This window comes from Sciurus vulgaris, assembly GCF_902686455.1.
Source record: "Sciurus vulgaris genome assembly, chromosome: 1".
In the NCBI taxonomy this organism is placed as follows: Eukaryota; Metazoa; Chordata; class Mammalia; order Rodentia; family Sciuridae; genus Sciurus; species Sciurus vulgaris.
In genome coordinates this window covers 25592436-25617879 of record NC_136461.1, presented here as the reverse complement: position 1 = coordinate 25617879, position 25444 = coordinate 25592436, and the positions used below count along the sequence as shown (strand labels likewise).

General features: G+C 41.6%; 3 protein-coding genes and 1 pseudogene across 6 annotated transcripts in view; all 4 read left to right on the top strand.

The window, feature by feature from the left end:
- Positions 1-10804, top strand: part of ZMYM6 (zinc finger MYM-type containing 6) — a 34957-nt gene extending 24153 nt beyond the window's left edge. For 2 of the 3 annotated variants that reach the window (XM_079130028.1, XM_079130029.1), the window contains 2 exons: positions 6274-6427; positions 8853-10804. In XM_079130028.1, coding sequence (XP_078986154.1) covers positions 6274-6427; positions 8853-10684 — 1986 coding nt within the window. In that variant the 3' untranslated portion in view covers positions 10685-10804. Of the gene's footprint in view, positions 1-6273; positions 6428-8852 lie in introns of those variants that run through there. The other variant, XM_079130030.1, reaches the window with a different exon arrangement.
- Positions 10805-12238: 1434 nt separating this feature from the next.
- DLGAP3 (DLG associated protein 3) overlaps positions 12239-25444 on the top strand; it is a 104378-nt gene continuing 91172 nt past the window's right edge. The window contains exon 1 of the mRNA XM_079144779.1: positions 12239-12375. The gene's annotated coding sequence lies outside the window, so the exon portion shown is untranslated. The remainder of the gene's footprint in view (positions 12376-25444) is intronic.
- Positions 12243-15558, top strand: TMEM35B (transmembrane protein 35B). Its single transcript, XM_079144867.1, has 3 exons — positions 12243-12375; positions 13726-13906; positions 14851-15558. The coding sequence occupies exons 1-3, from the start codon at positions 12271-12273 to the stop codon at positions 15024-15026; spliced, it is 462 nt and encodes a 153-aa protein (XP_079000993.1). The 5' UTR covers positions 12243-12270; the 3' UTR covers positions 15027-15558.
- Positions 18966-22659, top strand: LOC306664638 (annotated as a pseudogene). The gene is made up of 2 exons: positions 18966-19506; positions 19558-22659. The product of its transcript is annotated as an uncharacterized misc_RNA (transcript).

The window sequence follows — 25444 nt, the reverse complement described above, 5'->3', positions numbered from 1 at the left end:
AATAATGGTTATTAACTATACAATTATATAATTAAAATATTAACATTATATACTGGCAAGCATTATTAACATATTTATAAAAGTGTTCTATATTGGTTGTAGATATATGTAGTCTGAGAATGCATCCCTCTGCCACTTTGGTCTAAATGGGACAGCTAGTCTTGAATTATGCTAGTTTTGAGATATTCAGGTTATTCAGGAACTGTATACCTCATATTTAATGTGTCTGCCCTATATATGTTTTCCCCATGTGAAGAATTCTATAATTCACCAGTCATTTAAATTGTGTTACCCAAGTGTCTCTGATTAACATTTTTCAGTTTAGTCTATAAAAAGCTAACAATAAATAATGTGCTGTTACGATGTGAACTAAGTCCCTAAAGGTGTTAGAATCATTTTGTTGTTGTTTCTCCAAGAAATGTCAGTATGAATCTCCCTTAAGTTATTTAAATGTTCTTAAATTTGGTGGAATGGCAAAAAATTATGAAAAGCACAAAGAAGAAAATCTGAAAAAGTCAGGAAACTTTAAAAATCTAGGTAGTAAATATTTTAGACTTTGCAGGTCAGTTGGTCTCTATTAAAACTAGAACCTGCCATTTCTGCCATTGTAGCACAGAAGTGGACCCAGACAATAGATAAATTAGTGAGCATGGCTGTGTTCCAGTAGTATTTATTTACAAAACAGGTGGAAGATTGAACTTTGTCCAAAGTCTATAGTTTGCCAACTCTCATTCTACTTTATTCCTGTCACCCAGAATTAGCCATTATTTGCCTATAGTTTTTCCCCTCTTGCCTTTTTTTTCCTTTTTCTTTTTATAAATTATTTACTACCACTAGTTTCCTTTTCACATCTCTAAAAACAACTATCATGAGTTTTGTGTGTCCTTTCAGAACATTTTGTAATCTTTTGTATACACAGTATGAAAATATTTAACATTATTTTTAGAAAGATTTATCCATGCTGATACTTAATACATTTTGTACATTTCTGTTGATTACTCTGTGTATTGTATTTTCTGTAGGTACCATATTTAATTATCCACTGCCTTACTGGTAAACATTAGATTGTTTCCAGCTTTTTACTGTTAAAAATTTTCTGCTAAAATGAATGTCCTTGTATACGTCTTCTTGTGCGTGTATATACAGGTATTTCTCTAGTGTAGAAATGGAAGAACAGAATTGTTGAGTGAAAAAGTATTTGGATTTCTAGTTTTTTAAGTATCCCTACAGTGACTGTCACAGTTTTTATTCCCACTAATAGCTAATTCTTGTACCCATTTTTCACAGCCTCACTATCATTTCTTTTTATTTATTTAAAAACAATTTAATTGGCTGAGTCCAGTGGTGTATACTTGTAATCCCAGAGACTTAGGAGACTGAGGCAGGAGGGTTATGTTCAAGTCCAACTTTAGCAACTTAATAAGACCCTGTCTCAAAATAAAAAATGAAAAGATCTGGGGATGTAGCTTAGTGGTAAAGCACCCCTGTTCAATTTTTAATATCACAAAAAAATTAGTGCATTATAATTATACACAGTAGTAAGATGGTTGTTATGTATTTCTGCATGCACACAATATAACAATGCAATTTTGTCAATTTCATTTTGCAGTAACTCCCACTTTTCTCCCATTTTCCCTTCTTCTGGTCCCCTTCTTTATTCTGCTGGTCTCTATACTATTTCAATGAAATCCCCCTACCATTTTCTGTTTTCTCTCTATGTTTCACATAAGGGAGAAAATATGACTCTTGACTTTGAGTTTGCCTTATTTCACCTAACATGATTCTCTGAAGTTCCAAACATTTTCCTGTAAATGACATAACTATATTCTTCTTTATGACTAAATAAAACTCAATTGTGTGTATGTGCGACATATTCTTTATCTGTTCACCCATTTATGAATACCTAGTCTGGTTCCATCATTTGGCCATTGCAAATTGTGCTGCTATAAACATAAGTATGCATGTACTGCTGTGGTATGACTTCAAGTCTTTGGGATAAATACTGAGGAGTGGTATAGCTGGGTAATATGGTGATTCCATTCCTAGACTTTTGAGAAACCTCCATACTGATTTTCATAGTGGTTGTGCTAATATGCAGTCCTACCAGTGGTGTGAAAGTGTTCCTTTTTCCCCACTCGCCATTATTTAATGTCATAAACTTTTTTTCTTTTGCCAGTCTGTTTGATGATTTTATTGATTTCTTATTTTATATGTCTCTGATTGCTAGTAGGTTTGCTTATATTTTTGTTTTTTTGGAATTTTTGTTTTTTTCTTGGAATTTCCTGTTTTTAATCTCTCCTATTTTTGTGTTGAATTATCTTTTTTCTAATTGATTTCTAGATTGGTTTCTGTCACCCATGGCCAACCAATGGTCTGAAAATATTAATGGAAAAGTCCAGAAATAAATAATTCATAAGTTTTATAGGCATACCATTCTGTGTAGCAAGAAACTTCACACTATCCTAGTCTGTCAGTAGGTGGTTTTAAGCATCATGTAGATGGTGGGACTGATTTTCAGATTCATTCCTCTTGTTCTGACCTTTGAGTCAAGATTTGTGTATCCAACTGCCTACTTGACATTTAGACTTAACCATTTAGAATAACCATCTCAAATATGTCTAAAATAGAATCATTGTATTCTCTGTAGACTTCTCTCCACTGTTACTCCTCCTTACCACCCCTGTGCTACATCCGTAGCCTGAGAACGGAACCGTTGCCTTTCTTCTGGATTATTGCAGTGACCTCCTGCCTGTCTTCCTGTATCCATTCTTGCCCTGTGCAGTGTTTTCTCCGTACAGTTGCCAAAATGATCTTTCTAAAACAAGCCTTCATTGAAATTCTGAAAAAGAGGAATAAAGAAGGGATGGAGCTACTTCCCACATACTAAAATTATTGGAAAACTACAGATATCTTAAAGCTACACACATAGTTAAGACATGGGTACATGAGTAGACATCTCAACAAAAAGGATATCCAGAAATAGACCTGTGTGTACATATGAATTTAGTAATAATAAAGGTGGCATTTCAGATTAGTAGGAGAAATATTGATTATTCAATAATGATATGAAAGCTGAGTAAACATGTAGAAGAAATGTAGTTGGATTTCTGCCTCACAGTTTAGATCAAAATGCAGTTCAGATTTAAAAGATTTAAATGTAAGAAATAATGAAGGTACTAAGAAATAAATAGGAGAAAAATTTAATAAGGCCAAAATGGGGAAAGTATTTCTACTTTCCATAAAAGAAGCCACAGGAAATTCAACTATATTTCAAAGTCAAAAGACAAATGACAAAATGCAAAGGTTGCCACTCTTGTCACAAAAAACTAGTTTAAGAAACTAAAGAGATTTTGTGAATCAATAAAAAGACCCAATATCCAGTAGAAAATAGGCAAAAATATGATCCATCAATTTACAGAACGGAATATAAAAATAGTTCTTTAACATCGGCAAAAATATTCAATTTAAAAATTAGAGAAATACTGTTAGGATTGCAGTTTAATCTGATTGGCAAAGATAGAAATGATGAATAACATTGTTGAGTCATTCTTACACATTGCCAATAGGAGAGTAAATGGGTAAAGCTGCTACAGAGCCATTTAATAGAGACCTTAATTTTAAATGTAAGTATCATTTACCTAGAAATTCCGTTTTTAGGAATATATCCTTCAAATACATTTTTAACATTTATGAGATTATTTATGTACTAGGATATAAACTGCAGCATTTTTCACAGTAACAAAAGCTTGAAAGCAACCTAATTGTTTCATTAGTGTCTGTGGTTATGGTGAGTTCACTCGAATTATTATGTGAATTAGAAAAGAAATAGCGCTATTTGGGCAGTCTGAAATTCACCCCTTTCCAGTCCCACACCTGTTTACAAGTGGAGCCCCCCGCACAAGCACACACAGTAGCCTTGGGGTTGTAGTTAAACTCAGCATAGCATAGCCGTACAGCAGAGTACTATGCTGATGAAAAGAATACAAGAGCTCTATATGTATAGGCATAGATCAATCTGAAATTTAGAGTGAAAAAGAAAACATAACTGTGTAAGCATGCTCCCATTTGTGCTTTAAACCCTGTGTGCATGCTTGTATGCATGTACAGCATATCCCGAAGGCCACTAATAACTAGGTAATGGTGATTTTCTCTGAAGAGAACCGAACGGGAGAGGATTTTAAGAGGGAAATTATTTTGCCATTGTTTACTATTTGAATCTTTAAATGTTATATTGCATTTACATAGGATTTTTTTAAATAAAGGAAAACAAGGCACAGGTTTGATAGACAATTCACAGAAAAAGAAATGTATGTAATGCTCACACATGAAAAAATGCCTAATCACAATAAAGTAAGATAATTTTTCACTTATGAGAAATAGCAAAAAGTATAATACTCCGTTGAGTAGGATGTTGGGAAACAGGCTTTCATATATTGCTAATGGCCACATAATATGGTACAACTTCAGTGAAGTGCAATTTGGCAGTACCATCAGAATTAAAATCATGAATTTAGTACCCAATAATTTTAGACTTTATTCTGTAGAAATACTAACATGCAGAAACAGTTTATGTATAAGATAGTCACTGGGGCACAAGATTTATAACTTCCTAAATGGTCGTCAGCAAGGACTCTTCAAATTGTGGTACATTCTGTAATGGCCAACTATGCAAGCTGTTCTAGGCAGCTTTATGCAAAATTATGTAGATATACCTCTAAGACAGGTTGCTAAGTGACAAGAACAAAGTGCTGAATCTTGCTAATGCACTACCTTTTGCAGTCAGAAACAATTATTTAATGACATAGACCATCTCTAGAAGAAACTGATAATAGTGATTGTATGCAAATTTGAGTCTAGATAGATGGCATTAATGTGTACACTTTTATACCTTTTTAATTTTCTACTGAGTACATTCATTATTTATTTATTTGGTACTGGGGATTGAACCCAGGGGTGCTTTACTGTTGAATATCTGTCTGTTTTTTTGTTTTGTTTTGTTTTTTTGAGACAGGGTCTCACTAATTTGCTGAGACTGGCCTTTAACTTGCAATCCTCCCATCACAGCCTCCCAAGTATCTGGGATTACAGGCATGTACTACCATGCCAAACTCATTACTTATTTTAAATAAGTGAATTTAACTATACCCTCCAGTGGCATTCCATCATATTTAAAATATGGTCCCTATTTTGTTGTTGTTGCTGTTGTTTTAACTAGGACCTTCTGGTCTTACATAGATTAACTTCTGCCAATTTACCACCATTCTCCCCCTGCTTTACTGTTTCAGCCTCCTTGTTGATATTCCAATACCAAAACCACATCAGACCCTTTCCATCTTCAGGGTTTTTGCACCTACAGCCCTTCTGCCTGAACTCCTCTGACCTCAGACTTTTGCTTGGCTCATTACACTTTTGAATAATTCAGAGGATCTTTGCTTAGATGTTTTCTCCAGAAGTATCTTTCCTCCACTCTTGTCACTCTCCATTCCCTTACCTGGCTTTATTTTTCTTTACTGCTGTCGTCACTATCTGGAATTATACATTATATGTTTGTTCTACCTGTTTGTTTTCTGTCTCCCTGTAGAATGTAAGGCTCATAAGAACAGGACTCCGTTTGTTTTCAGCTCTATCCCCAGAGCTTAGAACAGTCCCTCACTGTGGTAAACATTCAGTAAATATTTACTAAATGAATAAACATTTAAATCTCCCACTCTGTTGTTTGTCCTTAACTTTATTTTATAAAGATGTTTGTTTACAGAAGTTTTAAAATTTCCAGGTAGTCAAATGTAACAATCTTTCTTTATTATTTCTTTTGTGTTTAAGAATATTTTCTCTGTGCTTTGATCATTTGAAAGTTCTTCAGTGATTTTCAAGTTTTTTTTTCATGTTGGTCTTTAATCAGTAAAGAATATTTTTTCCCCATGTATTCTGAGGTTGGATCTAATTTTTCTGAGAAGCCAATTGTCCTAATCAGTAAAATTGTTTTCATTACTTGGATCATACTACAGGCAGAATTATTATTTATTTTTTGTAGTGCTTGGATCAAACTCAGGGCCTAACACATGCTAGGTAAGGGCTCTCCTTTGGAGCTGCCCTTCTAGCCCTCAGAATATCTTTTAAAAAGTCAGTAAATGGAACTGATCCCAATTAGGCGAATTAGGAATTAATGTTTCCCAAAATAACTTCTTTTTTGCAACTGTTTTTCAGATATCCCCTTTAAATGATAGTGATTAGAGTCAGTGATAAGGTACTAAAATTTTTCTTGTTTTTAACTAGGAAGGTGCACAATCAGATGCCATTAAACTTCTATCTTCCCAGTCTTCTCAGTCTCCCAAGCTTTTAAAGAACAAAGCTATATTGTGCAAGCCTGTCACACAGACCAAGGCCACCTCTTGCAAACCACATACACAACAGAAGGAATGTCAGACAGGTACGTGTCTTTGTGCTTTTCCCTAGTGTGTTTGCTGGTTTTTATAAGAAAGGAAGGAAAGAATTGACAATTTCTTAGTTGTCAAAAACATTCATTAATTTCTAGATTACCTACTTTAAAGCCATATGCACACATGTATGTGAATAGTACATAGACATCTCCTACATGTATATATTGTGTATATTGTGCAGACAGCTATTTTAATTACTAAGATAAAAATTTGATTAAATGTATTACTGATTTAGCTGGGCATTTTGGCACATGCCTGTAATCCCAGCACCTCATGAGGCTGAGGCAGGAGGATCGCAAGTTCAAGGCCATCCTTAGCAACTTATGACTTAAGCAACTTAACAAGATCCTATCTCAAAATAAAAATGTAAAAAGGGCTGGAGATGTGGTTCAATGGTTAAGTGCCCCTGAGTACAGTCCCCGCTACCAAGAAAAATACGTATTACTGATTTAACCTTAGTTCTTTTTTCTTTTTTTTTTTTAAACACTGAATTCAGTTGTTAGTTACTAAAAGCATAACTAGTATGTCTAAGATGTTGGTGGTCAAGAAAATTGTTGGAATTCATACTTGAAAAAACTGTAAAGTATTGTTCCAGTCCATGTTAACTACTTTCAATCCCATTATACTTGTATTTATAATTACTTTAGTAATTAATGCTCTGCCCAAAGCATTTTTTAAATTATTTTTAATGATATTGGAATTAAACCTAGGGCATGTTAGGCAAATGCTCTTCCATTGAGCTAAATCCTCAGCCCTCCATCTATCTATCTATATCTAATTATACCAAGTGTTGAACCCAAGGGTGCTTAACCATTGAGCCACATTGCCCAGCCCTTTTTATTTTTTATTTTGAAACAGTTTTGCTAGGTTGCTTACAGCCTTGCTAAATTGCCCAGTCTGGCCTCAAATGTATTATCCTCTTACCTCAGCCTCCTTAAGAGCTGTTAGCTGTGCATACCAAGTCCAGTCTGATTATATTTTTAATAAAGATTTTATCTTACATAGTTATCTGTATTTAAAAAGCTTAGTCTCTATATGGGCATATCTGTATTTTAAAAGCTTAGTCTGTATATGGGCTTAGTACACTTCTGTAATCCTAGCACCTCAGGAGGATGAAGCAGCAGAATCATAAGTTAGGGGCATTAGCAATTTAGCTAGACCTTGCCTTAAAAAAAAAAAAAGAGAGAGAGAGAGAGAGAGATTGCTGTTTTTCTTCCTCAGGAGATTTGATTATTTTATATTCCTGTTAAAATGATACACTGAACATGAGTTTATATTAGATATATGATCACATATGGAGGATAGTAGAGGCTCTGTGGGCATATGTAGGTGTTGGTAGATGTGTGCTTACACATTTTTTTAAATTTCTAAATTAAATATTAGATCGTTTTCTATATACTGTTGTAAACTCTTTTAACGATTAGGGCTTTTCATAAAGGGCTTTTGTCATTTGACATTTCATTGAAAATATTCCATGTCAGTATAAATTTAAACGTATGTGGGGATTTTTAACATACATAGATTTCAGTGTATATAACATAATTAACCCCTATGACTAGACTTTCAGTTTTCCTTTCATTCTTCTTTCCTTCCTTCCCTCCCCCTCTCCTTCCCTCCCTCCCCAGTACTGGGCATTGAAGCCAGCACCTTACCTATGCTAGGCAAGTGCTCTACCACGGAGCTACACCCCCAGCTCCTAGATTTAATATTTATAAACAATGTCAAGTTAAGCTGTGTTAATGGATCTTTGTCCACTTGTCTAGTTATGTCTTTAGGACAGATTCTAAGAAGCAGGATTACTGATTCAAAGGATATGGTCTGTTTTTAAGGCTTTTGAAACCTGTTGCTAAATTGCCTCCTGAAAAGTTACAATTTATGTTCTAAGCATCAGTTGGCTAGAATTCATTTCTCTTCACCCTCTCTGGCACTGGGAATTCCATTCCCACTAAATAACTAGCTTTCTTTCTTTTCTTCAACTTTAATTTTGAAAAATATCAAAATTAAGACAGGTGGAAAAACAGTATCAATAATATCAGCATACCCTTATTCACCAAATACTTCCTTTTTCCAACATTTCTTTTTTTCCCTGAACGCTTTGAAAATAAAATAATTTATTCTTAATTTGATGTGTTCTATAAACTTCAGAACTAATTCCAGTAATTTATCAGATACTGGAGATTAATTACACATGTTCCATACCTAGAATTTTATTATAATCAAGTGACCAGGCTTTGGACAAAGGAGAAATTGAGTTTTTAATGGCATCATGAAGGTATTATAGTTTGTTTTAAAACTTTAATCAGTGTATTCTTTTCATAAATATATATAGTAACAATAAATAAATTTTAAAATATAAAGAACAATGCAATGCGTATTTGTACTTGAATGTAACAGTGATTCAAATATTTCCTTCAGATTTACCTATGCCTAATGAGAAAAGTGATGCAGAACTTGATTCTCCACCTGCAAAGAAAAAAAAAATAGGTTTTTTCCAGACTTATGATGTGGAATATTTAAAAGCTGGTTTTGCTATCTGTCCTGGATCAAAAGAGAGTCCTCCGAGGCCACAGTGTGTCATTTGCGGAGAGATCTTACCCAGTGAAAGTATGAAGCCAGCAAATCTTTCTCATCATTTGAAGACAAAACACTCAGAATTAGAAAACAAGCCAGTAGATTTCTTTGTACAAAAATCTCTTGAAATGGAATGTCAAAACAGTTCTTTAAAAAAGTGTTTACTAGTTGAAAAATCACTTGTGAAAGCTTCTTATTTAATTGCTTTCCAAATTGCTGCCAGCAAGAAGCCATTCTCCATTGCTGAAGAATTAATTAAACCATATTTAGTAGAAATGTGTTCAGAAGTTTTGGGTTCAAGTGCTGGAGACAAAATGAAAACCATCCCTCTTTCTAATAATACAATTGGATACAGGATTGATGAACTATCTGCAGACATTGAAGATCAGCTGATCCAAAAGGTCAGGGAGTCAACATGGTTTGCCCTTCAGATAGATGAGTCATCAGAAATTTCAAATACCACCCTTCTCTTCTGCTATATTCGTTTCATTGATTATGAGTGTAGTGATATAAAAGAAGAATTATTATTTTGCATTGAAATGCCTTCTCAAATCACTGGTTTTGAAGTATTCGAACTGATAAATAAATATATTGAGAGTAAATCTTTGAATTGGAAACATTGTGTTGGTCTCTGTACTGATGGGGCAGCAAGCATGACTGACAGGTGTTCTGATTTAAGGGCAAAAATTCAAGAAGTTGCTGTGAGTACAGTGGCATTTACACATTGTTTTATTCACCGTGAACACTTAGCAGCTGAAAAATTGTCTTCATGTTTACATGAAGTTCTTTTGCAGTCAGCACAAATTTTAAGTTTTGTAAAGAATAATGCATCAAATTCACGAATGTTAACAATTCTGTGTGAAGAGATGGGGTCTGAACATGTTAATTTACCACTTCATGTTGAAGTACGTTGGATAGCAAGAGGGAGAATTTTAACAAGGTTATTTGAATTACGACATGAAATTGAAATATTTTTAAATCAGAAGCATTCAGATTTGGCCAAGTATTTTCATGATGTGGAATGGGTTGCAAAGCTAGCCTATTTAGCAGATATATTTTCTCTTATAAATGAATTAAATTCAAGTCTCCAAGGAACCATGACTACTTTCTTCAATTTGTATAATAAAATGGATATATGTAAGAAAAAGTTAAAAATGTGGTTGAAGCGCATACAAGAGAATGATTATGACATGTTGCCTTCATTTTCTGAATTCTCAAACTCAACAGACTTAAATGTGAGAAACATCACAAGTATTATTTTTGAGCACCTGGAAGGACTTTCTCAGATGTTCCATGACTGTTACCCACCAGAAGATGACTTGCGTCCAGGAAATTTGTGGATAATTAATCCTTTTGTGAATCACCAAAATAATAATCTCACTAATTTTGAAGAAGGAAAACTAAAACAGTTATCTTCAGATTTAGGATTACAGTCAGTATTTAAATCAACATGTGTAACTCAGTTTTGGATAAACGCAAAAACAAGTTACCCAGAACTCCATGAAAAGGCAATGAAATTTTTACTGCCTTTTTCAACTGTTTATTTATGTGATGCTACCTTTTCAGCTTTGACTGCATCAAGACAGAGAAATCTGTTGGTTTCTGGCCCTGCCCTGAGACTTGCAGTCACATCATTAATTCCAAGGATAGAAAAATTAGTAAAGGAGAAAGAATAGCAACGTGCATATTGCTTATCATCAAAGTAATTTTGTGTTAAATTTTGTATAAGTATCATAAAATATAATTTTGTGTTAAATTTTGTGTAAGTATCCTAAAATATAATTTCCTAATGTGAATTTATGTTTTCAGTGATTGTTTTAATAATTTTCCTCTTTTTGTGGAGGGATTTAATAATGATGCATTTGTGCATAATTATGTATAATTTTAATAATCCAAGGTAGATAATTTAGCTAATATGGGTTGATAAACTTGGGTTAGTGACCAAGATCGCAGGTAAGGAAAGACCCAGTTTATTTTTTGTTTGAGTTATTTTGTTACTGGGGATTGAACTGAGGCGCTCAATCACTAACCCTCCTTCCGAGTCCTTTTTATTTTTTGTTTTCTGAGATGGGGCTTCACTTCAGCTGAGGCTGGCTTTGAATCTGCCATCCTCCTGCCTCAGCTTCTGAGTTGCTGGGACTACAAGGAGTGCACATTAAAAACTGGGCCTTTCAGCCCAGTGATAGCACAGTCTGGATGTTGACAGTTGGAACTTGGGAGATTTCAGTCTTCAGCCACCCAGCTGCCCCCAGCGAATTGTAGGTAGGTGGAAAACAAGATTTTAAGCAGTGGTTAACAGGAAATAGGATAGGATAAAGGGGAGTTTGAGGCTTTTCTCTGGCCAGGCAAACTTTTTTCATAAAGGACCAGATAGTAAACATTTTAGGCTTTGCAGCCATACTGTGGCCACTACTACACAGTTGCAGTGTAAAAGCAGCCATAGACAACACACAGATGAGTATTTCAATAAAACTGTTTATGAACACTGAGATGTGAAGTTCATATAATTTTCATGTGTCATGAAAGTTTCTTGCACTTTATCGTTAAAAAATGTAAACAAACATTATCTTGCTTGGCGGAGAGTGAAGAAATCAAACAGCCTGCAGAGTTTGGCCCACACTGCCCAACCAGCTCTACACAGATGTCCAGGTAAGAGCAGATGGGCCAGGAGTGTCTGACCTGCAGCACTTTGTTCAATGAAAACCTCCCTTCCCATGACAAGTCTCTGATTTTTCAAACACCTTTCACATTTAATTTCAGCTGAGAGAAGGTAGAGGGCAAAGGCAACTTTTTAAAAATAATTACTGGCTATTGATGTATTAGCAACACTGTTTAGTTCACTTATTTACAAATGACTTTCTGCCAGCCTGTTGGGCACTCGTGAGCACGACAAGGCTTCCCCCGTCGGGCAGACGCAGGCCGTGGGGTCTGGCTGCAGCCCAGCTCTTCCCGCTGGGGCGGCTCGGGCAGGGCGGACGCCGGGCTCTGGAAGGGAGCCGGCTCTCGCACGGCCGGCCAGATGCGCACGTTTGCCTGCGCTCGCGGCCGGCCGGGAGGCGGAGCTGCTGCCGGAATCCGGCGCCGCGGGTGGCGCGGGAGCCCGCGGGCCCGGGTGTGCGCATCCCCGACGGGGCGCCCGCGACGCTCGGGCCTGGCGGCGGGCGCGGGCAGGGAGGGCGCGGCGCGGCCTTCCGGCGGCGGCGGAGGCAGGAAGCGCACCCGCGAGGCGGGCCGGCGGCCCCGGGTCGGCAGCGGCGCGGCCATGGCGCTCGTGCTCGCCGCGCTGCGCGTCCTGCTGGGAGGCTTCTTCGCGCTCACGGGGGCGGCCAAGCTAGCGCAGATCTCGGCTCCGGTGTCGCGGCAGATGGTGAGCGGCGCGGGCGGGCGGGGGCCGGAGCGCGGCGTGTGCTCGGCCCGGCCGCGCTGGAGCGGGGCCGCGCCGCGCCTTCGTGGGGAGTTCCTCGAGTTCTGCGATCTTCCCGGGACGGGAGGGCGTTGGGGACACCCCTTCTGGCTGGGCACTGGTGTCCCCGAGCAAATTAAGGGGCCGAAGAGGAATGCTTGGGGACCCTGGGTCCGGAGGATGCGGTGAAAAAGGGGCCGAGCGTCCTTCCACCTCCTTCCCCTCTTCGTTTACTTTCTGGGTGGTTCACGAGGCAGGCTGTAGTAGTCCCCACTTTGCAGGTAGGAAACCTGCCCTGAAGGTGAAGTGTAATCTGCAGGAAGCAGATCCCAAACCAGACTACTAATTCAATCCAGTCTTCACCGAGCGAGCCGAGAAGCCCCCTGCCAGCCTTTTGGCTAGTTCCAGAGTGTAGAAAGACTTTCATGTCCTGCTTACCAGTGCCTCCAGCCCCTCAAAGAGGCCAGGCTTTGAGGGAGATCCCAGTTGTCTCTCTCTCAGGTCTGGGTACTCCATCTTATGGGTTAGGATGGTGGATTATTTGGGGGAAGAACCTCACCAGAGCCTTGCAGGGCTGAGGAGGAGAGGTAAGGGAGAGGTGGGAGAGCAGGAAAGGGTAACTCTGGATGAGTTGTCATTTGGCCAAGAGAAGGGCCCAACTCAGCAAGAGGGTCATGTTGAGCCTTTCCTCTCCTTCCTTGTGTCTGTCACAGTGGGATCCAGGACCTAGCGCTGGATATTGATAGGTGGGATCTATTTAATGAGCCCTACTCCCACCTCACCACTGCCACACATCCCCTGAAAAGAAGAACCAGGCCTGGCATGGTGGGCTCACCTGTTATCCCAGCCACTTTAGAGGCTAAGACAGAAGAATTACAAGTTTGAGGCCAGCCTCAGCAATTTAGCAAGGCCCTGAGCAACTTAGTGAGATCCTGTCTCAAAATAAAAAGGGCTGGGAATGTAGCTCAGTGGTAAAGTGCCTGTTGGTTCAATCTCCAGTAAAAAACAATAGCAAAACAAAAGGATCTAGAAACTCACAAGGCCTTATTCCTAGATGGGAAGGCCCAAGCCCTGCTTCTTCCTCCTAGGATTTTGGGCCTGGTGAGAAAATCAGCTTCTTCTCACTTAGAGCATAGAGCCTGCATCCTGATGTCAAAGCTCAGCCCCACAAGGTGGCCTCTCCAGGCTGACCTCAGGCCCTGACCTAGAATAGTAGCTGTTTTGTTAAGGGGTTGAGAGCAAAGGTACAGAATGCCCCCGTGGACAGTATATCCTAGATGTGTATGGCTGATAGGCATTCCCTGCTGTCCGTAGAAAGCCCTGTTCGTGCAGTTTGCTGAGGTGTTCCCGTTGAAGTTGTTCGGCTACCAGCCAGATCCCGTGAACTACCAAACAGCTGTGGGCTGGTTGGAACTGCTGGCTGGGTTGCTGTTGGTCGTGGGCCCACCGATGCTACAAGATATCAGTAACTTGCTCTTGACCCTCCTCATGATGGGTAAGGGGGCCAAGTGGTCTGGGGAAATGGGATCTTCTGGGACAGAATGATAGAAGACCTGGTTGTTCCCCTCTACTGTTGCCACCCTTTCTTCCTGGGACCAAGAGCACTTTCTGCTCTGCTGCAGAGTCCATAGTCTTCAGATGAGGGCAGGTGCTTTTGAAACTTGTTATACCATAACACTGACCTGTGTCAAAATATACTTTCTACCTCATTGCTTCCATCGCTGCATAGTATTCCATTGTGAGGCTGTATTATAACCTCAGAGGCCCTGCTCCTTCCTCCACACATCCACGCCTGGAATGAGGGGAAGAGTTGGCTTATGTGTCTGGCAGGTGGGAGTAGAGAGCAGGAAGCTGAGGCCCCTGAACAGAAAGGCAGAGGATTTCTCTAGAGGCACCCCTCCTAGAAGCTCTGTCCACAGGGACTGCTGATGTACAAAGACAGCTGCTGCCTCAAAGACTAGGCATCTTCAGGCTCTTCTTCATCCCCCTGGCCTGTGTCACCATTATTGCTATTATTACCACCCTACCTCCCAAGCCTTCTTTCCATTTCTAAAGCTTTCTTCATTTTCAGATCTTTGCCAACACTTTCACCGCAATCCCCATGCCTCCTTCCATCCTGTAGATGTAGAATTAAGAAAGGAGAAGGATCAGGGAAAATTTGTTCCCAAATCCCTGTCCACCCACTGTGTAGTGCTTTCCTCTCTGACTGGACTGTTGCTGTTTCTTTCTTGATCTCTGAGAGGGCCTTTATTAGTCCAAGAGGCTGCTAATTCTTGGTCTTGCTTTCTCTGGAAGCCAGAGCTGAGGAGTGGGAAAATGTGGAGGGGTGTTTAATAGGAGGGCTTGGGGTGGAGTGGGTCGGTCTAGTCCAGAACCCCTGAGCCCCTGGACCTTCTGGGTGCTCCCAGGGAGCTTCAGGGACCTCATTTTCCATTCCAGTGGCTATCTTCACTTTGGCATCTCTGAAAGAGTCACTGAGCACCTACATCCCAGCCATCGTCTGCTTGACGCTCCTGCTGCTGCTGGACACCTGCCAGTTCTTAGCCCAAACTACGAAGGTGGTCAGACACTCTAGGAAGAAGACTCCAAGTGCATTCAAGGAACCATGGAAGTAGAGAGTCTCTTCATACCATGTAGCTGTCACATGTCTTATCACCTTGTTACCAATATGTTCAAGGTCTTCCAGTGTTGAAGGAGACATCTTGTCTACCTAGCCCTGATTACTCTCTGTGCCTATACAGACAGGTCTGTTTTGAGGGATATATATTGCACTTACTAACATTCTTCATGTCAGGTGAAAATAGAAAATAAGCAAAGAAATTTAAATTACCAAAACTCTAATATTCCAAAATTACCACTTTTAATGCCTTGGTAACTGTACCTCTTGTCTTTTTCTATGCCTTTATATGGATTTATATATTTTTTAAATGAAAATGAGACCATATATCCTACTTTATTACCTACTTTATAAGCCTGATATTCTGTAACACCATTCTATGTCTCTTTTACTTCGTTAATCTTGATGGCTGCATAGTATTCCATTGTAGGGGTGAGTTGTATTTAGTTCACCTTCCATGAGGAACATTTAGGTTGTTCCCAATTTTTTGTGATTGTAAACCTCACAATAAATCATCTTTGCATACTTATTTCCTTTCCCTATAAGTGAAGGTGCTAGTTCAAAAGGCATGCACATTTTTGAGGTTTTTAAAAATACACATTTTAAAATTAATAGGTTGAATATTACAGAGTTTAAGTATCTGTTTATGCCTGTGCCCTTCTAAGCCACATGAAGGATTCCTTCCCACTCTTTTTTATCTCTCCTACTTCAGATTTGCAGAGCTTACAAAAATGGGCATTGAGCCATTTTATAGGACCTGAAATCACTGGCCTCTGGTGGTGAGGTATGGCACAGTCCAGGGTTTCTTGACTCCTATGCAGAGCTGGGGGCAGTCAGGTCCCTGGAATGCTGAATGGTACAGCAGGGCCCAAAGCCTGGGAGGAATCCCAGGGATCAGAAGGAAATGTGGACAACATGGTAGGGAACCTTCTATTATGGCACCAGCCACTTCACCCTTTGGGAAGTACTGTGCCTCTCATGAGGGAAAATAGGAAAAAATTCATTTATGCAGATATTCTAGCCATCCTGGACTGAATTGCTTTGAGGGTAGGGGCAATTGTTTGGAGAGTCCAAGGAAGTGTAAGAAATCTATGTATATTACATCATTTCAAGTTCATATCGGAAAAGCAGTTCCTGCTCTGTCATCCACTAGCATGAACCTTAGGCATGTTGACACTGTGGGTTGGAGATCTTGTGTCCAAAAGCACAATGATGCAATCTACCTGTAACAAGGATAAATCGATAAATGGGTGATCGTACATAAGTACATGTGGCGGTGTCAAACAGTAAGGAAGAGGTCCACAGATGACTTAGCTTAGGTTCCAATGTTGGTTAATTTTGCTGCTTAATTAGACATAAATGACCAATATTCTTTCAACTGTCTGTTCTGCTGCTTTCTGTTTATTGGCTGCTGCCTTCAAGGTTACAAAATAGCTTCAGCAGCTACAGACAGCATATTTGCACATTTCTAAAGGAGAAAAGAAAGAGAAAGGCTCTTTTCGAAGACCCTAGATTTCCCCTCACATCTCACTGGCCAGAATTACACATTTCCATTCCTAAATCAATCATTGGTAAGGACAATGGAATTCCCATAGTGGACTTACACTGATTTTTTTACCCATTCTGATCAATGAGGAAGTGGTGGGGAATGACAGTATTTGCCACTTCCTACCTTGTTTATAAAATATGAAAAATAACTATTTCATAGTCTGGCATATAACAGCTCAGTAAATGCTATTATTAAATATCGACTTGTTTCACTGATGAGAATATGGATCAAAAAGTTTTAAGTGTTTATGTGTCAGACCTGAGTCTAGAACTAAGGCCTGACTGATTCCAAATCCTACACTCTGTTGCACCAGCTGTCAAAGCTAAAGATAGATTGGCCTGATACCTGAGATGTCCTGTCCAATGTGATCAGATCTGCCCTGCCTAGAATTGCTCCTCTGTATAAAAATTTTGAAACCCATAAAAGTAGAGCTTGGGAACCCCTGGGATCCTGCCTTTCCCCTTACCCCCTTTCAGGATGCTGTAGCCAACCTGTCTCCAGCCAGGACTGTAAATAAAACCTCTTGCAGCTGGCATTGGACTGAGGATGCCTGTTTACCAGGGCTTGGCCTGTATGCTGATGAGTAGCCACTGGCTGCTCAAAGGGCTGGCCCAGCAACTGCAGGACAGGCATGGTGCTAGAAAAATGGGATGGCCATCTTGTGTGGAGGAACAGTTAGGATTAGCAGCAGCAGGAATCTTGAGGGCCTCCACAATTGCCCAAAGAGAAGCCAGGCCCCAGGAAATGCATTCCCCATATTGCAGCCTGAGTCTAGGTCAGCTCAGCACTGTTATGTTCACTTGCCTTGCCTTCTGAATACCTTGCTATGTCCCTCCTTGTGCTGAAGGCCACTTAACCTGCAATGACACACTCTCTTCCCTTGGGGCTATAGCTGTACCCCACAAATCCATCTCCCAGCTGCCACAGGTGTGCCTCAGCCCCTCCCTGTTGGATCCATTCTTCATGTCCTGTCCAGAGATTAACAAGAAAGATCTGGGACATGTGGGTGGGAGGGATTCTTCAGTCTCAACTTCTTAAAGTCAGGATCCCAGGACCTCAGAGAAAGCTCCAACAACCAGAACAACCAGAGATAAGAGGGATAATCCGAAGGGATGACAGGGAGGAGTTGAGAGCTAGAGTTGAGGTGGACAGAACTGGGGGCGGCGTTTGGGTGGAGTACACTCCCTCAGGGTCCTGGAAAGGACCAGAGCCTGAGAGACTCAAAGGCAGAAATCCAGATGTTGGCATTGGAGGGATTGAGTTTGAGGACATGATAGGGGTGTCTAAGTGTCAAAAAGAGTAGTTTTGGTAATGAGCAATGAAAATGAACATTGTATGTACTCATCCCCCTTGGAGAGGGCAGGAGTGTGAGCAGATGTTTTTGTGGTGTTTGCTTGCTGTACGTGTGCCTGTGAGGGTACACATGATCTGTGTGCTGCCTGGAGAGAAGAGAGCACATGGTTATGATGTATCTCCCCAGCGTCAGCCACAGGGCTCAGAGTTTTACTTTCGCGTTCTCATAATCCTCCCAGCAACCTTATGAGGTAGGTTAGTTAGATCTTCATTTTACAGCAGGGAAGGCAGTCCCTGTGAGGCTGAGTAATTTGCTCAAGGTCACATGGCAGATAAATGTGTGTATCTAGAAGCAGCAAGCTTCCTGGGCCTGGGCTCTTTTTTTGCTTTGCTGTCCAAAGTTCTGTGTCTAACCCAGAACTTCTGGTCAAGGGGAGAGGTAGGAGGAAACAGGTTGGAAAGTTCAAGTTATGAAACCTTTTCAGCCCTGTCAAGGGTGCTCTAGGCAAGACTTGGGGCACCTCCCAGGAAGAGGACCTTCACCGAGGCAAGTTCACTCCATGGTCACTGTGAATAGGTGACATGTCCTCTGTCCCTGCATCACAAGACCATCCCTCCATCAGTGTCTTGCTCCCTTTGCCACTGATCTGAGTGTCCCAGAGAGGAGTTTTTTTGTTTTTTGGTTTTTTTTAATTGTTGTTTGTTTTTCTTGGAAGGACTAACTATTCCAGCCTCATTTCTCTGCAGCTCCCTATTGCCTCAACCCTGCTTGGTTGGACTCACTTCACATAGCTGTGCCCCCAGGATTCTGACCCATACTCTGTCTGTGAAGGGCACCTCTCCTCTCCCATTCACCAAGGTGGGAAATTTCCAAGCCCTGTTGGGTCTCCTGTCTTTCCTCTTCCCACAGCGTGTCACTGGGAACTCTGGCTTCCATGCTGTCCCCTCTCTCATGGACTTCCTTGCTCCGACTGTTCCCTTATAGCAAGAACTGAAGAAGAGGGGCCTAGGGTGGGAAGGGCAGGGCTGGGGACTTATTTTTGTAACTATGCCTCCACAGTGACCTCTCTTCCTCTCCCCAGTTCAAGGTCGAAGATGAACAACAGTGATGGGGACCTGGGTGTTGGCAGTTGCAGCCCCTTGGCCGACCCAGCTCCATTAATTTGTGACGCCTGCGGCCTATGCCTTGGCCTCGGGCCTGGGGCTGCCTGCCAAGGTGGCCACTCCGGCAGTGTTTGTCCGCAGCAGCGGGCTCCTGGGCCAGGCCCTGCGTCTCTACCTACTTAACCTGGCTCAGGCCGACGTGCTCTTCACGCTCATGCTGCTGCTATGGCTTACCTACTACCTGAGCCCAGCCCACGCGGCTGGGGCTGCCTACTACGTGTCCACGGCGATTAGCGGCGGTGGCTTTCACCGCACTATTCAACTTGTGCCGCTGCAGCTCGGTGCGCCGGCCCATTCCAGGGTGGACGCCCGCCTGGCCTGCGCAGTGCGCTTGCCTGCCACGCTGCACGCCCGCCCCGGCCCCGGCCCGGGCTGCCCCGCTCGCTTCCTGGAGCACGGCTGGGTGCGCTCAGCCCTGGCCTGCGCTGCGGTGACCGTCTTCGCAGCCGCCTTTCTGCTGGTGCTCGCGTCCTAAGTGAGCCTGGCCTAGCGGCTCGCGGCACCCACGGTCTGCATGACCTTGGGGCTGTTGCCGGTCTTCGCCCTCTGCCTGGAGCCTCACAACTCTGCTGCTGGCACCCTGGGGCGGAGGTGGGTGCCGTGCCTCCCACACTCGATGTTCTGCACACCCTCAGCCTGGTGCTGCTGAGCCTCAGCAGTTGCTTGGATCTACTCAACTTCCTCCAGGACCAATGGGTGCTGAACTGCTGACCCGGTTGGTAGGCCAGGCATGCAGAGATTCCTTGGCCTCTTCCTAGAGAGGCCCCTGGCCTTCCACTGCTGCACCCTTCCAACACCCGCCTAGGGGGGATCAGGGCAGAGAAAGTGCGTTGGAATGACTTGGATTCCCATCCTGTGGCAATCCCATACTAGCGGTGTAGCTATGGACCAGTGGTAGTCTGTAACAAAGGGAGAACATTATTTGTACCTGTGACACCAGACTCTGCCAGCTTCTGGACACAAATAATATGCTATTGTTTCTTTAAACCTCTTGAGGTAAACCTGCAACTGGATCCTGCTTCCCTCTAGATCTCCTCTTCTACTACCCCCGACTCTGTGGGTGGGCTTAGTCACCTTCTCAGTCCCTGGAATATGATAATTTTCTACTCTCTCAACCTTGCACCTGACTTGGCCAGGAATGATTTTCCTCTTTCTCTTTCACTAAGTTAATTCTTCTTTCTCCTCACTTCCTCAAAAGTCACTCTTAAAAAGATAGCCTCTTCAACAAATGGTGCTGGGATAACTGGAAATCCATATGTAGTAGAATGAAATTGAACCCCTATCTCTTACCTTGCACAAAACTCAAAGTGGATCAAGGACAGACACTAGAACAGAGACCCTGCATCTACTAGAAGAGAAAGTAGACCCAACTCTCCATCATGTCCCTTAGGAACCTACTTCCTCAATAAAACTAAAGCACAAGAAGTAAAATCAAGAATCAATAAATGGGATGGTATTGAACTAAAAAGCTTCACAGAGTAAAGGAAACAATCAAGAACATGAACAGAGAGCCTACAGAATGGGAGAAAATCTTTGCCACCTGCACCTCAGATAGAGTATTAATCTCCAGGATATATAAAGATCTCAAAAAAACTTAACACCAAAAACAACCCAATCAATAAATGGGCAAAGGAACTGAACAGGCACTTTACAGAAGAAGAAATATGAATGGTAAAAAAAATATGAAAAAATGTTCAACATCTCTAGCAATTAGAGAATTGTAAATTAAAACTACACTGAGATTTCACTCTAGTCAGAATGGCAATTATCAAGAATACAAGTAACAATAAATGTTGGTGAGGACGTAGGGAAAAAGATACACTCGTACAATGCTGGTGGGCCTGCATATTGGTGCAAACACTCTGGAAAGTAGTATGGAGATTCCTAAGAACACTTGGAATGGACCCACCATTTGACCCAGTTATCCCACTCCTCGGTTTATACCCAAAGGACTTGAAATCAGTATACTACAGTGATATAGCAACACCAATGTTTATAGCAGCTCAGTTCATAATAGCCAAGCTATGGAACCAACCTAGGTGTCCTTCAACAGATAATAGATAAAGAAAATGTGATATATATAAACAATAGAATATTAATTAGCCATAAAGAAGAATGAAATGATGGCATTTGCCTGTAATGGATGGAACTGGAGACTATCATGCTAAGTGAAATAAGCCAATCCCCAAAAACCAAAGGTTGAAAGTTCTTTCTGATATGCAGATGCTAATACACAATCCTAGACCCCAAAAAGTTAAATACTGGCAATTCTATTTTCATTTAATTCAACCTTATACATTCCACATTTACCTTGCTCACTACAGTGTCTCCTGAGCTGGGTACTGTGCTTGCACATGAAAATATCAAAAGAGCGAATGAAACGTTTATATCATTAAAACTCTCAAGTTCTTGGTCACACCGATCTCTAGTAAATTTTCCTCAAACATTTCTGGAAATCTCTGAGCTTGTCTTACTCCAGTGCAGACCTGATGACTGCTTCCTTCTGCTGTTGCTGGATACCTCAGCTATCACCCCCACTGTGCCAAGACTCCTGTGCCAAGACTTGGTGGTAACCAAGCTGGAGATCCATCCTGCCATTAGCCCGGTCAGGCATTAGCCAGACTTGCCGCCTTCAGCTTCAACTCATCTGAGACTTTTAGAGAGTGCAAGTCCCTGCCAATGGCTCTGGCTATGAGTGCTTTTCCTTTTCTATGTGTGCTTCAGGATAACTCAGCAGTCTGCTTCTTGTGGGGGAATGGAGCCATTCTCTCTCCTTAGTCATATTATTAGCCCCCCCGCCACCCCACTGCCAGACTGCTTGAGTCTCAAAGAGTTGGAGCTTAGCCAGTAAGAACAGCAAGTTCATGTTGCCAAGTCTGCCTGTCAGAAAGGGTCCATCAATCAGCCCCCAAGTCTTACTTGCCTTCCGACCTGTTCACTGAGTTTGCTTTCTAATGATAAATTTGGTAAATTCCTGCTTTTCTTCTTGACAAATTACTTCTCACTGGTCCCTTATTCCTTCTTCAACTTTTTTCTTTTATGTTTTAAAAGTAATACATGTTCCTGAAAGTAAATTCAAAGCGGTAGAGAAAATGCGAAATAGAAAGTAAAGGTCCCCCAGTGGTAGCCACTATTCACTGTTCCTTGTGTGTGTATATATCTTTCCAGATGTTTTCTATTCTAGTACAAATACATGGAGAGTCAATTTTCATAAAAAATCTACAAGTGGGATAGTATTACAAGGCTCTTCTGCAATTTACTTTCCTCATTTAATTTATCTTGCCCATCTTTCCACATCAGCAATGTAGTTCTATCTCATTCTCTTTATTAGTTGCGGTACTTATTTTACTCAATTGGCCCCCTGTTGATGGACATTTGTTTCCATTATTTTACTGTTATAAACAATGCTGCAATGAATGTTCTTGTACACAAACCTTTGCATTAACTTGTAAATCTGTAGAATAAATTCCTGGCAATGAAATTGCTGTGTCAAAGAATATGTGTGTACACTAGAATTGTTTAATGGCAATCACCAAATTGCCTCTGGAAATGTTGTACCAATTACACACCCAGCAACAGCATGTAAGGGTCCTCCCTGAACAGCACTGGGTGTTATCACCCTCCTTCTTGACCAACAACCTATCAAAACCTCTGTCTAAAAAAATAAAAAGAGCTGGGGTTGTGGTTCAGTGGTAGAGTGTTTTTGGGTTTAATCCCCAGTACTGCAATAAATAAGTAAATAAAATATTTTTAAAAATAAAGGAAAAGGTTTGTTTGGAGGTTTCAGCCTTGGATCAATTGGCCCCTTACTTTTGGGCCTGTGCCCAAGTCTCACATCATGAGGGAAGCACATGCCAGAGCAAAATCACTTGCCTTGTGGCCAGGAAGCAAGAGAGAGAAAGAAGGCATGGGGTTCCATAAGCCCCTTTAAGGGCTCATCCCCAAACTTCCACTAGGCCCTACCTCTTAAGGGTTCTATCACCTCTTGTGTTAGCTTTCCATTCCTAGAATAAAATACTTGAGATGATCAGCTTATAAAGAGACAGTTTATTTCAGCTCATAGTTTGGAGGTTTCAGTCTGTGACTGGGTGGGCAAATTGCTTTGAGGTCCATGACAAGGAAGCAAATAATGGCAGGGAGCATGTAGTGCAGCAAAGCCTTTCACCTCATGACCAAGTCAAGAAAGAAAGAAAAGGGCGTGCCCACGATCCCCTTTGAGGGCACCCCTCCAAAGACCTAAACCTCCCACTAGGCCTGGGTTCCCAAAATTTCCACCACCTGCCAAGGTATCAAACCTTTAAAACATGGGCCTTTGAAGGACATTTTAGATCTAAACTATAGCAGTGCCTAGTTCCTGCATCCCCACTGTAAGCATAGTTCTTTTCTTATTCCTCACCCCACCCATTCCTAGAATGCTTCTCAGTCTCCTTGATGAGTGTTTGAAACCTGGTGGGAAGAGAAAGGATGTCACCTACTCCCTCACCCTGGTCAAATTTGAGCCTATCTTACTTGTTGGGGGAATTAAAGGAGAACCCAAATGAGAGCCCCAAAAGCACGCCAGTACATCTGCAGTAATTGTTGGTTCTCTACCCTTCCTTGGGAATCAAGCTGACTTAGCTCATGCAGTGCTGACCAGCCCAAGGCCAGAGACAGGCTAGGCCTTCAACATCATGAACTCATTTGCTCCGGTGGAATGAATTGTTCAGCTCCAGGGGCCATGCAAGGCTGGGTCTTTGAGAAATGACCTGGCATCTACACCAGGGCCAGCTGAATCTCCTAAGGCTGAATTTGATTCTGTCCAAATAAAAAATGATTCCCGATGGCCTCATCTATCCCTGCGGTCTTGTACTATCATGCTTTTGATGTGACTTTTCCCCTAGTAAAGTAGTCAGTTTCCTTTGGGAAATGTCCAACTTAGTTTTCTGTGTCTGACCTGGGGAAAAAGAACTTGAGAGTCAATTACCTCTAGGAGGTCAGACACATGAAAAGAAAGCCTTGTCGAGAGTTGCAGTGTGGGAATTCCCTTCTCCCTTCAGGTCAGCTCAGGGAAGGAAGACCTGGGATGAACATCCACAGGCAAAGAGCCTGAGGGATGAGAGAATGCAGACTGCTTTGTACTATCAAACCTTTTGGATTCCCAGTCCCTTACTTTATTCCAAACCTTCAAGACCCTCCCTCTATCTAGGAAGGAAAAGCGAGCCAGAATTGGTCCTTGACTGTTGATCCCCTTCTCTCCAGGATTCAGTGAAAATTCATCTGCCAGCTGTTTTCAGTAGCTACCAATTAGTACGTTGCAGACTCCTTGGCCCTTTTGCAGAACCAGGAATGTCCAATCCTTTCCTGTAATCCACCTGGGTGGCACTCTGGCTGAAGGGTGCAGACATGGTGCAGGGAAGCTCATTTAGCACACACACATGAAAGCGAAGCTCCCCTTCTCTGCCTGACCCCCCTCTCCCCTCAATTCAATCACAGTCCATATGTCTAAACCCAGCCCAACCCTATGCTTGCCCTTGGCCAGGAATGACTTAGGTCCTTGGCTCTGCACATACCCACCTGGACCTCTCTGCTGGTCCTGCATCCTCTGTGACCCTACGTACTCCAGCTTGCGTCCTCATCTCTAACCCAGGCTTCATCTGCTCCGCTGGCCACTTAGGGGAGCCTATTAGACTCCAAATTTTTTCCTCTTATTTCTTAGAGTCTGTGGTCTCAAGGCGTTCTCCCCGCTGCTGATGCTTTGCCTTGACATCTCTTTCCCTCTCTTGTGGCCTCAGGAGGAGGATAGTGTTTCCCCTCCGGACCCTGCAGACCTGTGACAACAGCTCTCCTTCATTGACCCTGAGACCGCATCCTAGGACCACATTCCAGCTTCAGGGACAAGAACCTTTCCAGAACAATCATTCCTCAGACTCTTCTGCCTTGCCCTTTCCTAGCCCTAATAGGAACTTTCGTCATCATATCAGCCTTCCTCACCCTCATTCTCAGTGAGCACAAGCCTAGTTCTGAAATGTACTGTGGTCAGGACCGTAAGCATTTGTGAGGTCCTTGGCAAGACTACAAATGGAAATCCACATCCTAATGTCTAAATATTTAAAAGTCATAAATTAAGCTAACACATTGTTAAAGAAAATGCATTCCATCTTACTGCCTTGACAAATATGCCTTTGTAATGACAAAATAGAAAAATATGTGTAAAGCTGTGGTTTTCAGGACTGAAAACCAGCAAATTATCAAAGGTGACTGAATTTGAATCTGCACATTAGGTTTAAACATTGTATTTGGGTCGTGTATGATAAATTATTATCACAGAAAAGATAAAATGTTTTCATTTCACCACACAACTCCCTATCATCCATAATGTGAATTTTTACCATTTGTTAAGTCATATTTACATTTGTACAGAATTTCTGAAG